Source organism: Periplaneta americana, chromosome 6 (assembly GCF_040183065.1).
Source record: "Periplaneta americana isolate PAMFEO1 chromosome 6, P.americana_PAMFEO1_priV1, whole genome shotgun sequence".
Classification (NCBI taxonomy): domain Eukaryota; kingdom Metazoa; phylum Arthropoda; class Insecta; order Blattodea; family Blattidae; genus Periplaneta; species Periplaneta americana.
The window spans coordinates 145,076,589-145,092,890 of record NC_091122.1 but is presented as its reverse complement, the minus strand read 5'-3'; the positions used below and the strand labels follow the sequence as shown (position 1 = coordinate 145,092,890).

Genomic DNA, 16,302 nt, shown 5'->3' with positions numbered 1-16,302 from the left:
ATGGAAATGATATACAAGTTATATGTTACATATAATTGCAGGTTGTGTTCTTGATTTTATGTTCCAGAATTACTAGCAGTTTTCCATGTTTAATCATACTTATTATACTTAAATGGTGATTATATCCATATGCTTTAATTTTAAGGATATAATTTATGTGTTTCTTTGCAGAAAATCTCACAAGAAGGCTACATTTTAATGTATTTGCAGGTTTTGAATTAAACGTAGACCTGTCTAACGGTAATGGAATAAAATCTTGAATACATAATTAGTGTGCAACAAATATTGTTAATATGTCCTGCAATTCTTTGAGATCGAGTTTACAGAAAATTGTATTTTATTTCCTGAATTTTTAGTGATGTGTTTCCTCAGTCATAGATAACTAGTGCTAACTGTGCTTCATATTTGTGCATAGCAATGGGCTGTACATGTAATTTTTCTGTTCAATGTTACTGCAATTTATGCATGACATTTTTTTTTTACACAAATGCATGTTGATAATGGTTCCTAAAGCAATAATGCAATATAAATCACGACACGGTTTGTGAAAATTTCTGCAAGATTTATTTACCAAAATTCTTTTCACATAGAATTGTAATGCATCTTGAACAGTCACATTCAATTGCACATTTAAATAAGTTATTGCACAGAACAGCATCAACAATGTTAACTTGTAATAATAGATGCATTAGAACAAATTTTTTGTACTTAACATTGTGTATAAGCAAGTCTCTCCTCTGGTAATACATTTTTCATTATAGTTGGGTTTCTGTTTATAACAACTGTCTTAATTTCATATTTATATGTAAGATATACCATTTAAAAAATTAGGGAAGTGTAAACAGTATGATATGACGTGACATTTATATTAGTTTTATTTATTTATTTACTTAATTTATTTTAAAGATTTTATGCCATATTCATTTGTTAAACAAAGAGCAAATCTTCATTGCTGTAGCCTATAGTGAAAGAAACAAATGATGATGATGATGATGATGATAATAATAATAATAATAATAATAATAATAATAATAATAATAATAATAATATGTATTGTATTGTGGGTCCCTATCACCATGGCATGGCACGTCCTCAGGTTGCGGATAGAGGAGACGGCCTCCAGATATGGAGGGTAGCTGCGAATATATTGAATAAGCAGTTGTGGACAGCCGATAAGGGATGGTCCTCCAGCTTGGGGGTTGGGCAAAGGCTAACAACCCATTACCGTAAAAAACCGCTTGTTACGAAACCTAACAATAAGCCTCAGAATGGGACTGATTCTCCGGCACGACCACAGCAAAGGGAGGAACAGAGATTGAGGGTTTTTGAGAATAATAATAATAATAATAATAATAATGTTTTATTTTCGCTGGCAGAGTTAAGGCCATAAGGCCTTCTCTTCCACTCAACCAGCCTTAATCAATACAATACATAAATTTAAATTACAAATATTTACACTACACTTAAAAGGTTCTCCAGCAATATTCTTCACTACACATTTATTTAAATTTAGATAAATCTGTAAGGTAAAGTAGTAACTTAATTTATGAGCTAATTTAATTCAATGAATTATAATTAATTTAATATTTGAGATAGCTAGTAAAATGATGAATAAGAATAAGATTCTTAGGAAAATATTTGGGGCTAAAAGGGATGAAGTTACAGGAGAATGGAGAAAGTTACACAACGCAGAGCTGCAAGCATTATATCCTTCACCTACATAATTAGGAACATTAAATCCAGACGTTTGAGATGGGCAGGGCATGTAGCAGGTATGGGCGAATCCAGAAATGCATATAGAGTGTTAGTTGGGAGGCCAGAGGGGAAAAGACCTTTGGGAAGGCCGAGACGTAGATGGGAAGGTAATATTAAAATGGATTTGAGGGAGGTGGGATATGATGATAGAGACTGGATTAATCTTGCTCAGGATAGGGACCAATGGTGGGCTTATGTGAGGGCGGCAATGAACCTCCGGGTTGCTTAAAAGCCAAAGTAATAATAATAATAATAATAATAATAATAATAATAATAATAATAATAATAATAATGAAATTGTCACTTTCTTCAACTCTGCGCTTGAATGCGTATTATTGACTTACTCAACTACTGCTTATTTGATTTTTATTAACATTGTAGAATGCTTCAGTTATGACCTTTGGCTCATAGACACGAGTGTGATGAGACAACTGAACTAAAACTGTAATAATAACATCAGTGATAAATATATTTGAGCGTTTCCATTTAATTTCCTACACTAATCTGTATATAAAAGATATCTACAGCCATAATTTCATTAAATATGTTCACTGATTGTAGCCTACCTTAACCTATTAAGATATGACAAGTATGAATGCATTCCTTCTTCTCAGCTCTTTTCACTTCTAATATCAGCTTATTCCAAAAATAAAAATAATGGTTTTTACCATTTTTATTGTGTAACAATAATATATATTGACGCAAGTAATATTTTATAAAACTGTGTTGTAAAAATGATTCAAACTATAAGACCAAGTTGCAGTTTAAGTCTTCATTACTCTGAGAAAAAAGTTTAGATCTTAGATATCTTGGCGAATTTTCAAATTCAAGCAGAGTGAACAAGAGAGTGATGACAATTTTAATGACTTCTATGATACTGACACACAGTTCTTAAAATTATTCACAAAAGTAAGAGAATATAATATTCCACAGTTTATTCTAGCTTAAACATCTACACAATTATATCAAAGTAATTCTTTATCTTAGATAATTTAAAGATACCGTGAGACTTAAACTATATTGTAATGTATTATTGGTTAGATATAGGGTAAGGACAGTGCTGTAGTTAGATCAGAACGCAGTTTCAGTAAAAATAATATTAGGGTTGCACATTTCCAGTATAAATAATACAGGAAATGACTGATGAAGCAATTTAGGGGCTTCTGAAATAGCCGAATTCCAGTAAAAAAATGTTTCAACTGTAGCACTGGATAACAATGATAGCTTATTAGGGTAGATACTAAGTATTCTTGTATTTTATAAATAGAGTTATATAGTGATTCCATTTCTATTATTTCTGCCTTTCAATTGTCTTGAAATTACAATGTTAATATAATGCAGAAACCTCATTTGAAAATTCGAATTTAAGTTCAGGCCAACTTGAAATTTTTAAGTTATACGAGTATTCAACATTTATCATTTAGGTCTGCATTGGATTTATTGAGATCAATTTGCGATGTATTAATAAATTATATTATTAAACCTGTGGCAAGATTCAGTTATTTATGTGTAAAATTAAGCAAATTTATCTATACATGGATAGTTAATTTTTATGATACTAATCGAAAACTGCTATTTTTTGCAGATAAAGTAGTAATTCAGCAGTTTTAATACTATGATTGACAGCAGTAAAAGAAAACTAGGTACATGATTCAGGATTATTTATAAACTAACTCGATAGCAGTTTAACTCAGTATTAAAATTTCAGATTTAAGTAAGATATTTAAGTGTGTTGTCAGTAATAAAGTGTGGGATATTGATTGGAATATATATTTAATGGTAAAATTTGGTTAAAAGTAACATTAATATGAAATATGAAAATAACCTACGTATGAACAAATTAAATTTAGAAAATGATATCTTAAATAATACCTCACATACGAAATAGAAGATGAGAGATACGATAATGAAACTTTATTTCTTTATTTTATGTAAATTTGAATTTCATATGGCACTTAATATAATTTTTTATAATATTTATAACATATAACATTTTATACTTCCGGAAAATTGTATGTGCTTTACACAGTTTGTAATTTCGATAAGTAATTCTGTGCTTATTTGTTCATGAGGAATTTCCAGCGCTTATTATTTACTGTTTCAGATTCGAGGAGGCAGAGGCAAATCTCTCGAGAGCCTGGAGGACAGCACTGAGCGAACTCACCACACATTCAGTGCTGAGAATACTCAAACCTTCTACTATCAACAACACCAGTTAACCCCTGCACCATCTGGTGGATGGAGACCCCGCAGCTATGATGATGGAGACATCACACCCACCAATGAAGCAGCAGTGGCCCTTCATGAGGGTGGTGGAACTCTTCCACGTCCTCGTGGACTAGTCCGACCACGACCTGTAGCCAAAATCACAGCCAAAACACGATCCACAACAAATGACGGATCTACTTTCATAATCCCAGATTTTGAAAAACCGTCATCTTTCTGTGGTACCTACAAGAGTTTACCAAGAGACCTGGTAGATATCAGTAAATACAACCTGGAACAGTACAATTCTGGTACAGGTAGTGGAAGCAGTGGGCACTATGTATCGGAATCAATACCGCCTACAGCCTCTATTATTGGAAATGAGAGTCCCCGTTGTACACCAAAGAAAAGACCACCTTCTCCTCCAAAGAGACAGTCTTCGCGGGCTGGAGATATTGCATCAGAACTCAGAGGTCAGGGAGCGTCTGATGTTGTTATAGACTGCAGTGGTCCCGTGCCAAAGGCTTCATCCTCTTCCACAAGCAGTGCTACCACCACTGTAGTGACGGTGGATCTTCACTCCACCACTTCTTCGCCATCCCTCTCTCTGCCAGCCTATCCCAGTGGTGACGAACTTACAGGTACAGACGATGATGACCTTCCACTCCCACCTCCTCCCGCACCAGCTTCTCCATTGGGTAGTGGTGGACTTAGGGAGAAGTTCGAAGGCTTGACGATGAATTCGTCTCCTCCCACTATGAGCCGGTCATGGGGCAATGTTGCTGACACAACAGGAGCATCAGAGCTTTCAGCAGCCACTTCGGCTGTGGAGCAAGAGCTCATTGCCAGTCTTGCCATGCAGCAGAGTCGCAATGGTTCTGATGCCAGTTTCAAGGTAAGTTGATCGTCATCAGTAGGGCCAGGAAGTTCATGCATTTGCATATATTTTTCCATTGGCTGTAATTAATTGCTGATTAATTATCTTACGAATCATCAACATTTAAGCTTATCAAACCAAATTTTATGTTGCATATATTTGCATATTTCGGCTGTTTTTAAATAAATGCATAATATTTCATGATATTTATATTATTGTGGCATATTTTCACATTTAATCTCTTTAAGGCTGATTTTATGTTACATAAAAATGCATAATTTGGATTTTTAAAATAAAAGCATCATATTCTATTTTTTTTAAATGGTATTGAGTGAAATTATTATAATTATTTTTACCAGAAAAGTACTGAAAATTTCGCGGCACACCTAGTGAATCTCACGGCACAGTAGTGTGCATAAAGCAATAACTTCCTTTAAAGGGTAGGCGTTTCTTTAAATGTGGCATTACAAGTGTTTGAAGAAACAATATCTAGCCTAAATTCTGTTCCTGGTAGTGTATGGAAAAAGCTTAAGGATAAAGTAAGTTAACATGGTATCAGAAACTCCTGGATATGGTACATACAAATTTGCAAAATTAGAGACATTTTAAACGAAAAATCCTCCATTAATTCCAATGGATTATCTTTTACTGTGGAACAGTTAGAAGCATTTAAGTATGCACCAGTAACGTTTTGTGACGTTAAGAGAAGCTTTTCAAGATACAAATCCATCTATAGTGACAGCAGAATAGACTCTCTATCTCTATTGAAAATTTATGCCATATAATTATGATGAACTGCAACCCATCGCTTCTTTTGGACAGCAATTCACATGCTTCAACTTTGCAACAATAAATGTAAGTGTAATCTCATTTAGTTTGACCAATAATATTATTACATTTATTGCTTATTATTATTATTATTATTATTATTATTATTATTATTATTATTATTTATTTATTTATTTATTTATTTATTTATTTATTTATATATCAAGTAATATAACATTTTATTAGTGCATATTTATTGGCATATTTTAAGATTTTTAAAGGCATACTTGCATGCACATTTAGTATGTTTTTTTTAGTTCAAGAACTTCCTGGTCCTAGTCATCAGTGTGCCTTTCTTTCTGAGTATTTGCGTCTCTTTCTCTCTCTCCCATCACATTTTCTATGCAAAAGTATCGAAGTAAAAATGAACATCACTTGTTTATAACAGAAAGCATTTCAGTTTTTTTACCTGTTAACTGAAATTCCCATTTTCTTCGTATTTGTGTCAGGTTATTGTTACTATTATCTGAAATTCACATGATATACATACAAGTCACTTTAGTCTCATCCATTGTCAGAAAATCCAAAATAGCCAAGTTTACCAGTACTATTAGTGTTGTTATTTGTTGTTTAATCAACTGTCCGAAAGCAGATTAGAACCTCATAAGTGATACCAATAAGGCATCACTCATGAGACAACTAAGCCAAGAGATAATGGGGTAGGATGGCCAGTTCCTTTCTCCTTCCATTGTGCATACATCACTGACTAGTAACAAATATCTCTAATCAAATGTAAGATGTATACAAATAATTATTCTTTCTCTGACACATATTGTCAAGTGAGAAATAATTGCCAGTATATTAATTTCTCTCTTTATTAATCTATCGACCAAATGTATGTATGGCCAAATCAGTAGCCTACACTCTTATGTTTAATATAAGACTTATTAACAACTGATTTCATTTTAATTGCGAACAAAATGCATTTTTGTATTGTAGAAAAAGTCACACTGTTAACTGTGCGAAAGTAAAGTACCGGTATACAGTATTAATGTTGTTGACATAATGTCTTCTGGCAAGAAGAATGAGTCTTGTATCTTAACACCTGCTTGAGCTAAACACACAAAATGAGGAATATGAGTCTTGCTGTTTGATTGTATTATTAAATTAGAACCGTGGAAATAATTATTAAAAGACAAGGATACCAGTGTCTAGTGGTCCACAAATGCGAAAACAAATTTTTAAATGGCTTCTTGCACTTGATTCTAAACTATATTATTCTTCTGGTCATCATTTTCATAATACTAAGTGTGCATCATGTTTTAACAATGCTATCAAACTTCAATTATTGTGACTTTATCCTTAATTTGCAATTGAATGTGATTAATTTAAAGTATATATTGCTTCTATAATGGTGTACTATTAACAGTGCGCTTAATGCATTGTTTTTCATATTTTTATTGAAGTCAGACTGAAAAAGTTAATTCACCATTGGACACAGAGAAACATGTCTTAACTTTCAAATGTTGTCATATACATTCTCAACATTTATTCTGTACACACAAATTTTCGCAGTTTAATACGCCCTGTTTTGAAATAATGGTAATTATTTCATATGATTATTATTAAGTACCAGTACTGTAAAAATATAATTAATGAGAAATTAACATACACGTAATTTGATAGTGAACATCCCCAAGTTTAAATTGCGGAAAACATATTATTTCCATCACCATAAGAGACATAGTTGAAAAATGGAAATTCCATATTATAAATTGTTTTGCGTTCTGCAATTTGCGAAAACAAATTCAGTAATAATGGTAACGAAGGTTGTTTCATAGACATTTCTGAATTGACCATCTAACACATCATTGGATTGGACATGCTACCACCAATGTTCTCATCTGTCACTCTTGGCCTACCAGGTCACCAGACTTGACACCTTGTGTCTTCTTTCTTTGGGGGTATGTGAAGGATACAGTTCATGTGTCACTTCTACCACAAGACTTTGAAGAAGTAAGTTAGTAAGACATTGGTTCAGTGCTGCGATTGGATCCATAAACAGAGATAGCTTATGTTGAAGAGAGTGTTGCAAGAATTTGAATATCATGTTGATGTATGCCCTCTAACAAGGGATTCTAAGAAATGTACAAAATATACTGTATATCACAGTTGTATGAACACTATTCAAATAAAATAATTATTAATATTACTAAAATTCAGACATGTTTCGGAGACTGCCTCTCCATCCTCAGTGACTTTACCACGACTGCAAAAGGAGAATAAATATAATGAGACTTATGTATATTATATTTAAAAATGATATACAGAAAAGTGCAATGTCTGAATAATAATCTTTAATTCTTACAAAGGCTGGAAAAGTTAAGAAATTTATGACCAGTATGTCTTCTATAAAAAGAATGTAAAAAGTAGGATAAAGTTAAAATATGGATAAAACTGACAATTTAAAATAATTAACATCACATGATGTGTATACAATCTTATAATAAAAGGTTAACATATATCGTGTTTAAAAAAGTACAAGAAAATAAATGAAAGAAGAATAGACAAAGTTATGATTTGTATGAAAGACTCACCGGCTGGTTCAGGTGATCGACCGCGTTGTAGCGTGGCTTAAAGGAGACTGACTGAGATGAGGGAAAGGACAGAAATTACATTGACTGATACTACGTTAATCTTTTTCTATTCAAATCGGAAGTAATATAAAGATCAAAAAGAATGTTTTTTTCATAAATTGCTTTTTCATTTAAATTATGACAGTTGATGGATTTATCTTTGTGTATTTCAATAGATTCTAAAATGTTTAGTAATTTACCTTTCCTATTAGTATGTAAAATTTCCATATCTGAGTTAATATCTGTAAAATAATGTTGGTTATTGTATATATGTTCACTGAAAGCAGAATGAGAAATTTCATGAGAGATGTTTCTATGTTCTTTTGTATCTTATATTGAAATTCCGGCCCGTTTGATCTATGTATGTGGCATCACAATCTGGAAACTAACAATTTAATTTGTACACACCTGAAGAACTAAATTTGTCAAAATTACTACAGTGAAACTTGTGTAATTCGAATCTGAAGGACATAAGAAAAAATTCGAATTATGGAAAAATTCGAATTAAAAAAATGGTACTGCAGAAGGCAAACTACAAGTGTACTGTATGTACTATGTATTACTATAACATTTCAAGACAACAGGGTATTATAATACAAGAAAATATAGTGCTGTATAATGATAGGCCTATTACATAAATACAGTACGGTACAGTAATTAGTAAACATTTATGCACAACACATACAGTAGTTAAAAAAACATACCTTACTAGGCCTTTGTTAAGTAGGATGTGATTTTAGTCTGCTTCTTTTTATTGATTTGCTGGGTTACTGTAAAGTCCTTCAGTTTATTTAATGCATCAAACAGAGAACCATGCACATTTTGGTGTCCCTCAATGAATCTTCTTAGCTCTCGGAAGTGAAAGATCGGGGTTTCGGAGTTTGTGAAAAGCAATGCACAGTGACCGTTTTAACTGAGTACGGTAACTGTACTTTCGAGGTGAATGACACTCCAAGGGATGTCAAACCGCACTGGGACCACTTTCTCCGAAAAGGAGATACAATGCATTCCCGGTTCCAGCCTCCAACCCCTATGGTCAGGTCAATTTGTTACAGTACTGGCTCGTTCCGCCTTTGCCACATTTCACTGTAAAACTCATGTCCATTCTGGGTTTTTTTTCTTCGAATGAAACAAAATTATGTTCGAATAAAAGACGATATTTATGCACTGTTTCCATAGGAAATTCAAGGGGACAAAGGAAAACTTCGAAATAAACAATAATTCGAATTAAAAACGTTCGAATTACACAAATTTCACTGTAGTATCAAATTTATTGAACAAAATTTTACCGATAGAGTTGTTAGTTTTGTAAGCAATATTAAAATTTAGTTTTTTGAAGACGAAGTAATATTGTAAACATAATAATACCCATATGAAAGTTTCACTGCAATTTTGAAACACAGTGTAACTTACATATAATTATTGTGAAACATAATTTTAATGGATAAATTTTAAACTTTTGTCTGTAGGAGAATCAATGCATACTATTTAACACTATTTTCGCATACAGAGTATTTCTCAAATGAAACATAATTTAATATTGTCCTTCAGCTGACTAGTAGATTTAAGATTGACTAGTTCAGACAAAGCTGACAATGAAAAGAAAGTAAAACGAGTCACATATCATAGATTTACGACACATGAAAGAACTCTACTCCTGAATTAGAGAGCTGCAACAATTCTCCTCTATACAGGGTGTTTAAAAAATACGGGGCATAATTTCAGGTATGTATTTCCCACATGTAGACAATCAAAATAGTTCATTACAACATGTATCTAGAAATGCTTTATTTCCGAGTTATGGCCTTCACAATTTTGAAATTCACCGGAACCATATCTCATGTTTTAGAAGACACTCCACTGATCAATTATCAACACATTCACTTCTTGCATGATGGCGCTCCTGCAAACTTCAGTCGTACGCCTCGCCGGTACTTGGATCGAAGGTTTCCTGATCGATGGATAGGTAGAGGTGGCCCAATTGCTTGGCCTCCACGCTCACCTGATCTGAACCCTCTCGATTTCTACTTGTGGGGCCATTTAAAATCATTGGTTTATTCGTCTCCGGTGCCTGATTTGGAATCTCTTCGGAATCGAATTGTGGCATGTTCTGAGGACATACGCAATACTCCTGGAGTTTGGGATCGTGTTCGCAGGTCAATGAGACATCGATGTGAGGTCTGTATTGAAGCAGGAGGTGGACATTTTGAACATCTTCTGTAATGACAACGACCTGCGGAAAGAAACACGTTCCAGTGAATTTCAATGTTGTGAAGGCCATAACTCGGAAATGAAGCATTTCCGGACACATGTTGTAATGAACTATTTTGATTGTCTACATGTGGGAAATACATACCTGAAATTATGCCCCGTATTTTTGAAACACTCTGTATATTCATTCATTAAGAGTGTAACGTAGACCCACCACTTGTGGTATACTCTGGATTGTTTCTGACGAACTAAGTGGTCTATACTTCTCAGCACTAATGATATCTATGAGCCATGGTGTCATTGTAAAAAAAAAAAAAAAAAAAAAAAACTGACATCTACTGGGTCGAAAATATTGAAGAATGTTATACTCAAAACACGGTTGATAATCTCAAATGCATTCCAACAACCGAATTACTGTGAAAATCTAAAATCTCTTAACAAACAAAACATCTTGTCATAACTTGTTGAATTGTGCCTTACAAATGCTTCTATCCCAGAAATGGAATTCTACTCTGCGAAAAAAGTATAACAGCCCAGGGAGATCTTACTTGAACACATCTGCAGGCATTAGAAACAAACCTATAAATCAAAAGCATTTAAATTTAGTCAGGTAATAAAAGAATTTGAGTAATGATTTAAACGAAACTTCTAACTATTCTTCAAATGTAAGATCTTATTCATACAGTTCAAAGTACTTGTGTTAAGTACTGTAACTTGATTAGAAAATTGTCTTGTTTGTTTACTTCCTCCCCCTCCCCCAATTGGCTAAGAATTATTTGTTACTAAACTATACAGCAACTATTTTGTATATCATCAACTCTTCAGGTTTTGAAGTTGAATACTGATATTTTAACGTTATCTTTGTTTACAGTCAAGTTCGAGTACAGAATCGGATTCACTGCCATTTGCCAATGAGAATGCTGGAACTATCAAGCAGCGAGCTGTTCGCCCGCATCCCACCCTAACCACCATGGACTATCCAAAAACAGGTTTGTTGTCACATTGCAGGTTTCTTTGCATGAAGTAAAATAATTTATTGGTATAGTGTTGTGTTAATTAAATATTTGATATACGAAGTATGACCCGTACTTCAGGAATCAGTTCCATAGGCAATTTTGAGCAAAAATGTTATATGACCATGAGACCATTTTATTATCATTAGTTTTTAATTTATTTGTAAAAATGCATACGCTGTACTGTGAACCAGGCTTGTAACTTGCTTGCGTCTTATTACAAGGTCTGTACTACAGGAGAGTGATTCTGTTGTGACATGAAGTACAGAGAGAGAGGAGTAGGATAGGCGAGGTCTGGTAAGACTGTTACATTGGAAGAGGTCTATTTAGATGGTAGGCGACGTCTGTATTATTAACGTGATATCTCCTTTATTTTCATTATGTTTTATTCATTATTACAACAATTGCTAAATTTTGGGGGAGGGGGGGAAACCCAGTGGAATGATAAAATCGCATTATACACTTGTATTGTTTTGTATGCTTTGTCTAATGCCAGCCTCTAATTTGAGGAAGTGCTAGTAAATAAATAAATAAATTCGATTGTTACAGTCTTTTATTTCCTTCAGTGCCTCAAACTTACAGACGAAAAAGTTTTATTTTCATCTGGCATCAATATTACATTTCTACATCTATTCATTCAGAAAATATAATTCTTTGAGACCCCACTATGACTTTTATGATACGGTGTATTTACTATAACTAATTTAATTTCAAATTGGTAACAGGAATTTATTTTGTTCCAGATTATGTGCCTCCAAAAAGAGTCCAGCATTCTCCAGGTGATCTTGCAGCTAGTCAGAAGGCATTGAGAGAGAGGTATTTATTTTGAACAAAAAAGAAAATTATAATTAAAATTTATAAATTAATTTAACATTTTGGAATTCAAGTGTTCAAGTGTGTTACAGAGGTTCTAGTGTGTTAGAAAACGTGTCACATATGAAATAAAAATGTGTGTATTTTCCCTTTGAATATTAAACCATTGACGTTTTATTACAGTAGTATAATTTTTAATTTTTCGAAGTCACTATAGAAGTATAATATGTGCCAGAAGATAATTAATAAAGATAACTAGCACACTAACCGAAGTATGCAATATTTGCGTAGCTATGATAACAAGGTAATAGTCAGTACTAAGTGGTCAGATTTTTAAATTAAAGCATTGAAGCTTCCATTGTAAATTTACTTTCACGGTTTATGTATTTTTGTATTGGTATGCCTTTCCGAGACTAAATGAAGCATACATTTCTAAATAAAAGGTTTCCCTTGATTTCTAGCTTATGATTCCTGTGATATGTTTTATTTTGTATATATCAATAGTTTAGTTCAAAAGCTGTTACAATAACCACGAATTACATTTTAGCCACAAATAAGCATTGAAAAAACTCTTCTTATTCTTCTTATTATTATTCTTCTTCTCCTCTTCCTCTTCTACCTTCTTCTTTTTCTTCTTCGTCTTCTTCTTCTTCTTCTTCTTCATCATCATCATCATCAGCATCATCATCATCATCATCATCATAATAATAATCATAATCATAAACAACAGTCTACTAACTGCTGTTGCTGCTAATATTACCATTTTATTACTATTACTACTACTATATTTATAATTGATTATCATCGGACACATAAAAGAGTAGTAGTCAGGAGTGTAGTTGTAAATAAAATAGTACCAGGGTGCATCGCAATAAGTTTATTATTATTATTATTATTATTATTATTATTATTATTATTATTATTATTATTATTATTACTGTTATTATGTTAAACCCCGACAACATGCTATTCAAAGAACCGTGCATAAACAGCATATTTACAGGCACTACTTATTAGGTGGTTAGTTTAATTTTGACTTATATATGGTATCTATTATCATTTTCTTTTTTAATTACAACTTTCATGTACAGTAGTACATACCCCATTATGTAGTACGTCAACTACATTTACAATAGCGGTATGTACTTAATTATTTTGAGAGAAAAAAAGTATTTTATAGTTGTTTTCCTAGTACCTGAACCCTGACAAAGAATAATCGCATTTTCAAGACAATTTAAATATGAATTTATACTGAATAACATAACAGAACAAGAGCTTTCCGTTTAACACCTATTGTGATCGAATCACAGTCACAGAGACTTCAATGCACGAAAAAAAAATAAGATGACCAGCAAATATTTCCAGAATTTTATTACAGTCGATTGAGGGAAATTGTTTCAGAAGTGTCTTAAGAAAAGGGTAAGGTATTGTAATTGTATGCAGCTTAAATGCTCAGGTGAAGAGTCGAATAAGAGAGTAGGATATTTTATGTAAGCTTAATTAAGTGTAGTAAATAATCTATTATTATTATTATTATTATTATTATTATTATTATTATTATTATTATTATTATTATTTATTAGTACCGGTAATGCGGCTTCTGTTTACTATGAACCCATACTTATAAAATACACAGTTGAGTAAAAGGAAAGTAAGACTATTATTACTTTAAGAAGTAAAAATAAAGAAGTGGGGCGCTGCCAGGTTGCAGAAAAAAATAACTGGGCGGCACCCTGGCATGACTACATTCCTTGTGGTACTATATCTTAGAAGATGCTCTAAGCATTTTGTTAACATTGCTACTAAACATTATGACAGATGCAAGGAAAATATCATGCTTGATAGAGTAATTGTGAGATAAAAATGGAGATTTTATGAATTGACTACAGGGGAATCAGGTGTACTTTGAAAAATTGTACCCCAAAACAGTACAGTTGGATGTGCTGGGATCTGAAACTAGGTCTCTGATATGTTGTTGTTGTTTTCTAATGCCAGGCGTTTGACAATAAAGTCATTTGACCTCTTGCACTCCAATATTTTTCAAAGATATTATCATGATCAGCCACTGAAGCACAGATTAGGTCTCTGATATAGAAAGTTGGTACTTAAACTTTTTTGCCTCTCCTTTATTGTAATGCACAACATTTAACTTAGGTTTAATTTAATCTGTTACAGAGCCGCAGGTCAGGAACCAGCTGATGTGTTGAATGATATCGGGAACATGCTTGCTAACCTAACAGATGAATTGGATGCCATGTTGGAAGAAGAGAAACGACAAGGGCTCAGCCAGTGAAGCATCAGTTCCTAGCATTGGACAGTTAAGTTGGTACTATTGCATGCTTTGAAAGTATGAGTGGAAGAAGTCAGTGTTCATAATTCTGTCTTGTTTGTCAAGTTGAATATGTTTTAAAAATTTTAAATGTAGGGATAAAGTAGAAGAAGGTACATTATTTATATGAACAGACTTAAGTTAACGATGTAATGCTGAATATAAATCAAGCTTTTGTTGCTAAACATTTAGAATATCAACGTCTTTCTGCTATGTACCGGTATGCCATTCTTCTGGTAGCTTAAGTGCAAATCTATTTCATTCAGAATATTCATCGTTTAGATCGGAATAAATAAATATACTGTTACTGTTATCCTCTCCTTGAACATGAGAGTGCAGCTTCATTTTGTTTCTACTTAACAAAGTGCAAACAAATACGTGCCTAATTTTAATAAGTATAAAGCACTGACGTCTTAACTTGATATTCTGAACAACTAGTTGACTGGCCATAGAGTGAATGGAAGTTTGTAATTTTGAAGTAAGAGACTTAGTGTCTCTTTTATACCTAATGACAAAGAGAGAATAGCAATTACAAATCACGAATATATTCTGTCCTTCATACTTATGAGATGTGTTTGACATAATTTGTCACTCTGTGATACCAAAAATTTGCTTTTTTCATATTATGTGCCTTATTGTATTAATTAACTTTCCATTTTCACCTACTGGTATTATGAGCCATAACCATAAATGTCGACAATTACAAAATGTAGTTTATGGTTAGGAATTTGTGAATGGTTAACGTAACTCTTAAGCTTTGTTGTGTTTACAAATAGTAAAAGGTCTCCCTTTAGATGCCATGAAGAAATAAGAAATTAGAACTCCATGCTTCCATGCACTAGAATGAAGTTCTGTGATCATCACCAAGGGCTATTTCTGGAAGTTTTGGCATCTAGAAAAATCTCGCCAAAAACCCAAGACCTTTCAATCCGTAACCAGTTGCTCCACTGACTACCAACTGGAACACTTAAATATCGCAGATTAATTTTTACACAAAAGTAGGTTAATCACTTTCAATAATGAAGCCATTCGATACTTATATTTTAAAGGAATTTTTTAGTGATTTTAAAGATATGAATATTTCAATAAAAAAAAGTTTTGATTTCTTAAGTTCTCAATTTTATTTCTGCCATAATATATGGCATATTTGAATAAACTAACATTAATTACTGTCTGGTGTTAAGTCAGCAGCAAACTTAATTTATGGTAAAGTAATGGTGGAAAGTACATGCTGAAAAGCTATTTTAATTACAGAAACCAGTTTAAGATTTTGAATTACTCGTATAATAATTGTGTAGGTTTGGAAGTAAATCCCGAAAAACCAAAGTATATGATTATGTCTCTTGACCAGAATATTGTACGAAACAGAAATATAAAAATTGGAGATTTATCCTTCAAAAAGGTGAAAAAATTCAAATATCTTGGAGCAACAGTAACAAACATGAATGATACTTGGGAGGAAATTAAACGCAGAATAAATATGGGAAATGCCTGTTATTATTCAGTTGAGAAGCTTTTGTCATCTAGTCTGCTGTCAAAAAAATCTTAAAGTTAGAATTTATAAAACAATTACAGTATAATTACTGGTTGTTCTGTATGGTTGTGAAACTTTGACTCTCAGTTTGAGAGAGGAACAGAGATTAAGGGTATTTGGGAATAAGTTTCTTAGAAAAATATTTGGGGCTAAGAGGGATG

General features: G+C 32.7%; 1 protein-coding gene across 3 annotated transcripts in view; it reads left to right on the top strand.

Annotated features, from left to right (window-relative positions):
- Window positions 1–15,880, top strand: part of ckn (CRK like proto-oncogene, adaptor protein) — a 504,603-nt gene extending 488,723 nt beyond the window's left edge. For 2 of the 3 annotated variants that reach the window (XM_069829235.1, XM_069829233.1), the window contains exons 10-13: window positions 3,860–4,855; window positions 11,324–11,441; window positions 12,209–12,281; window positions 14,454–15,880. In XM_069829235.1, coding sequence (XP_069685336.1) covers window positions 3,860–4,855; window positions 11,324–11,441; window positions 12,209–12,281; window positions 14,454–14,571 — 1,305 coding nt within the window. In that variant the 3' untranslated portion in view covers window positions 14,572–15,880. The remainder of the gene's footprint in view (window positions 1–3,859; window positions 4,856–11,323; window positions 11,442–12,208; window positions 12,282–14,453) is intronic. The other variant, XM_069829234.1, reaches the window with a different exon arrangement.
- Window positions 15,881–16,302: the final 422 nt, after the last annotated feature.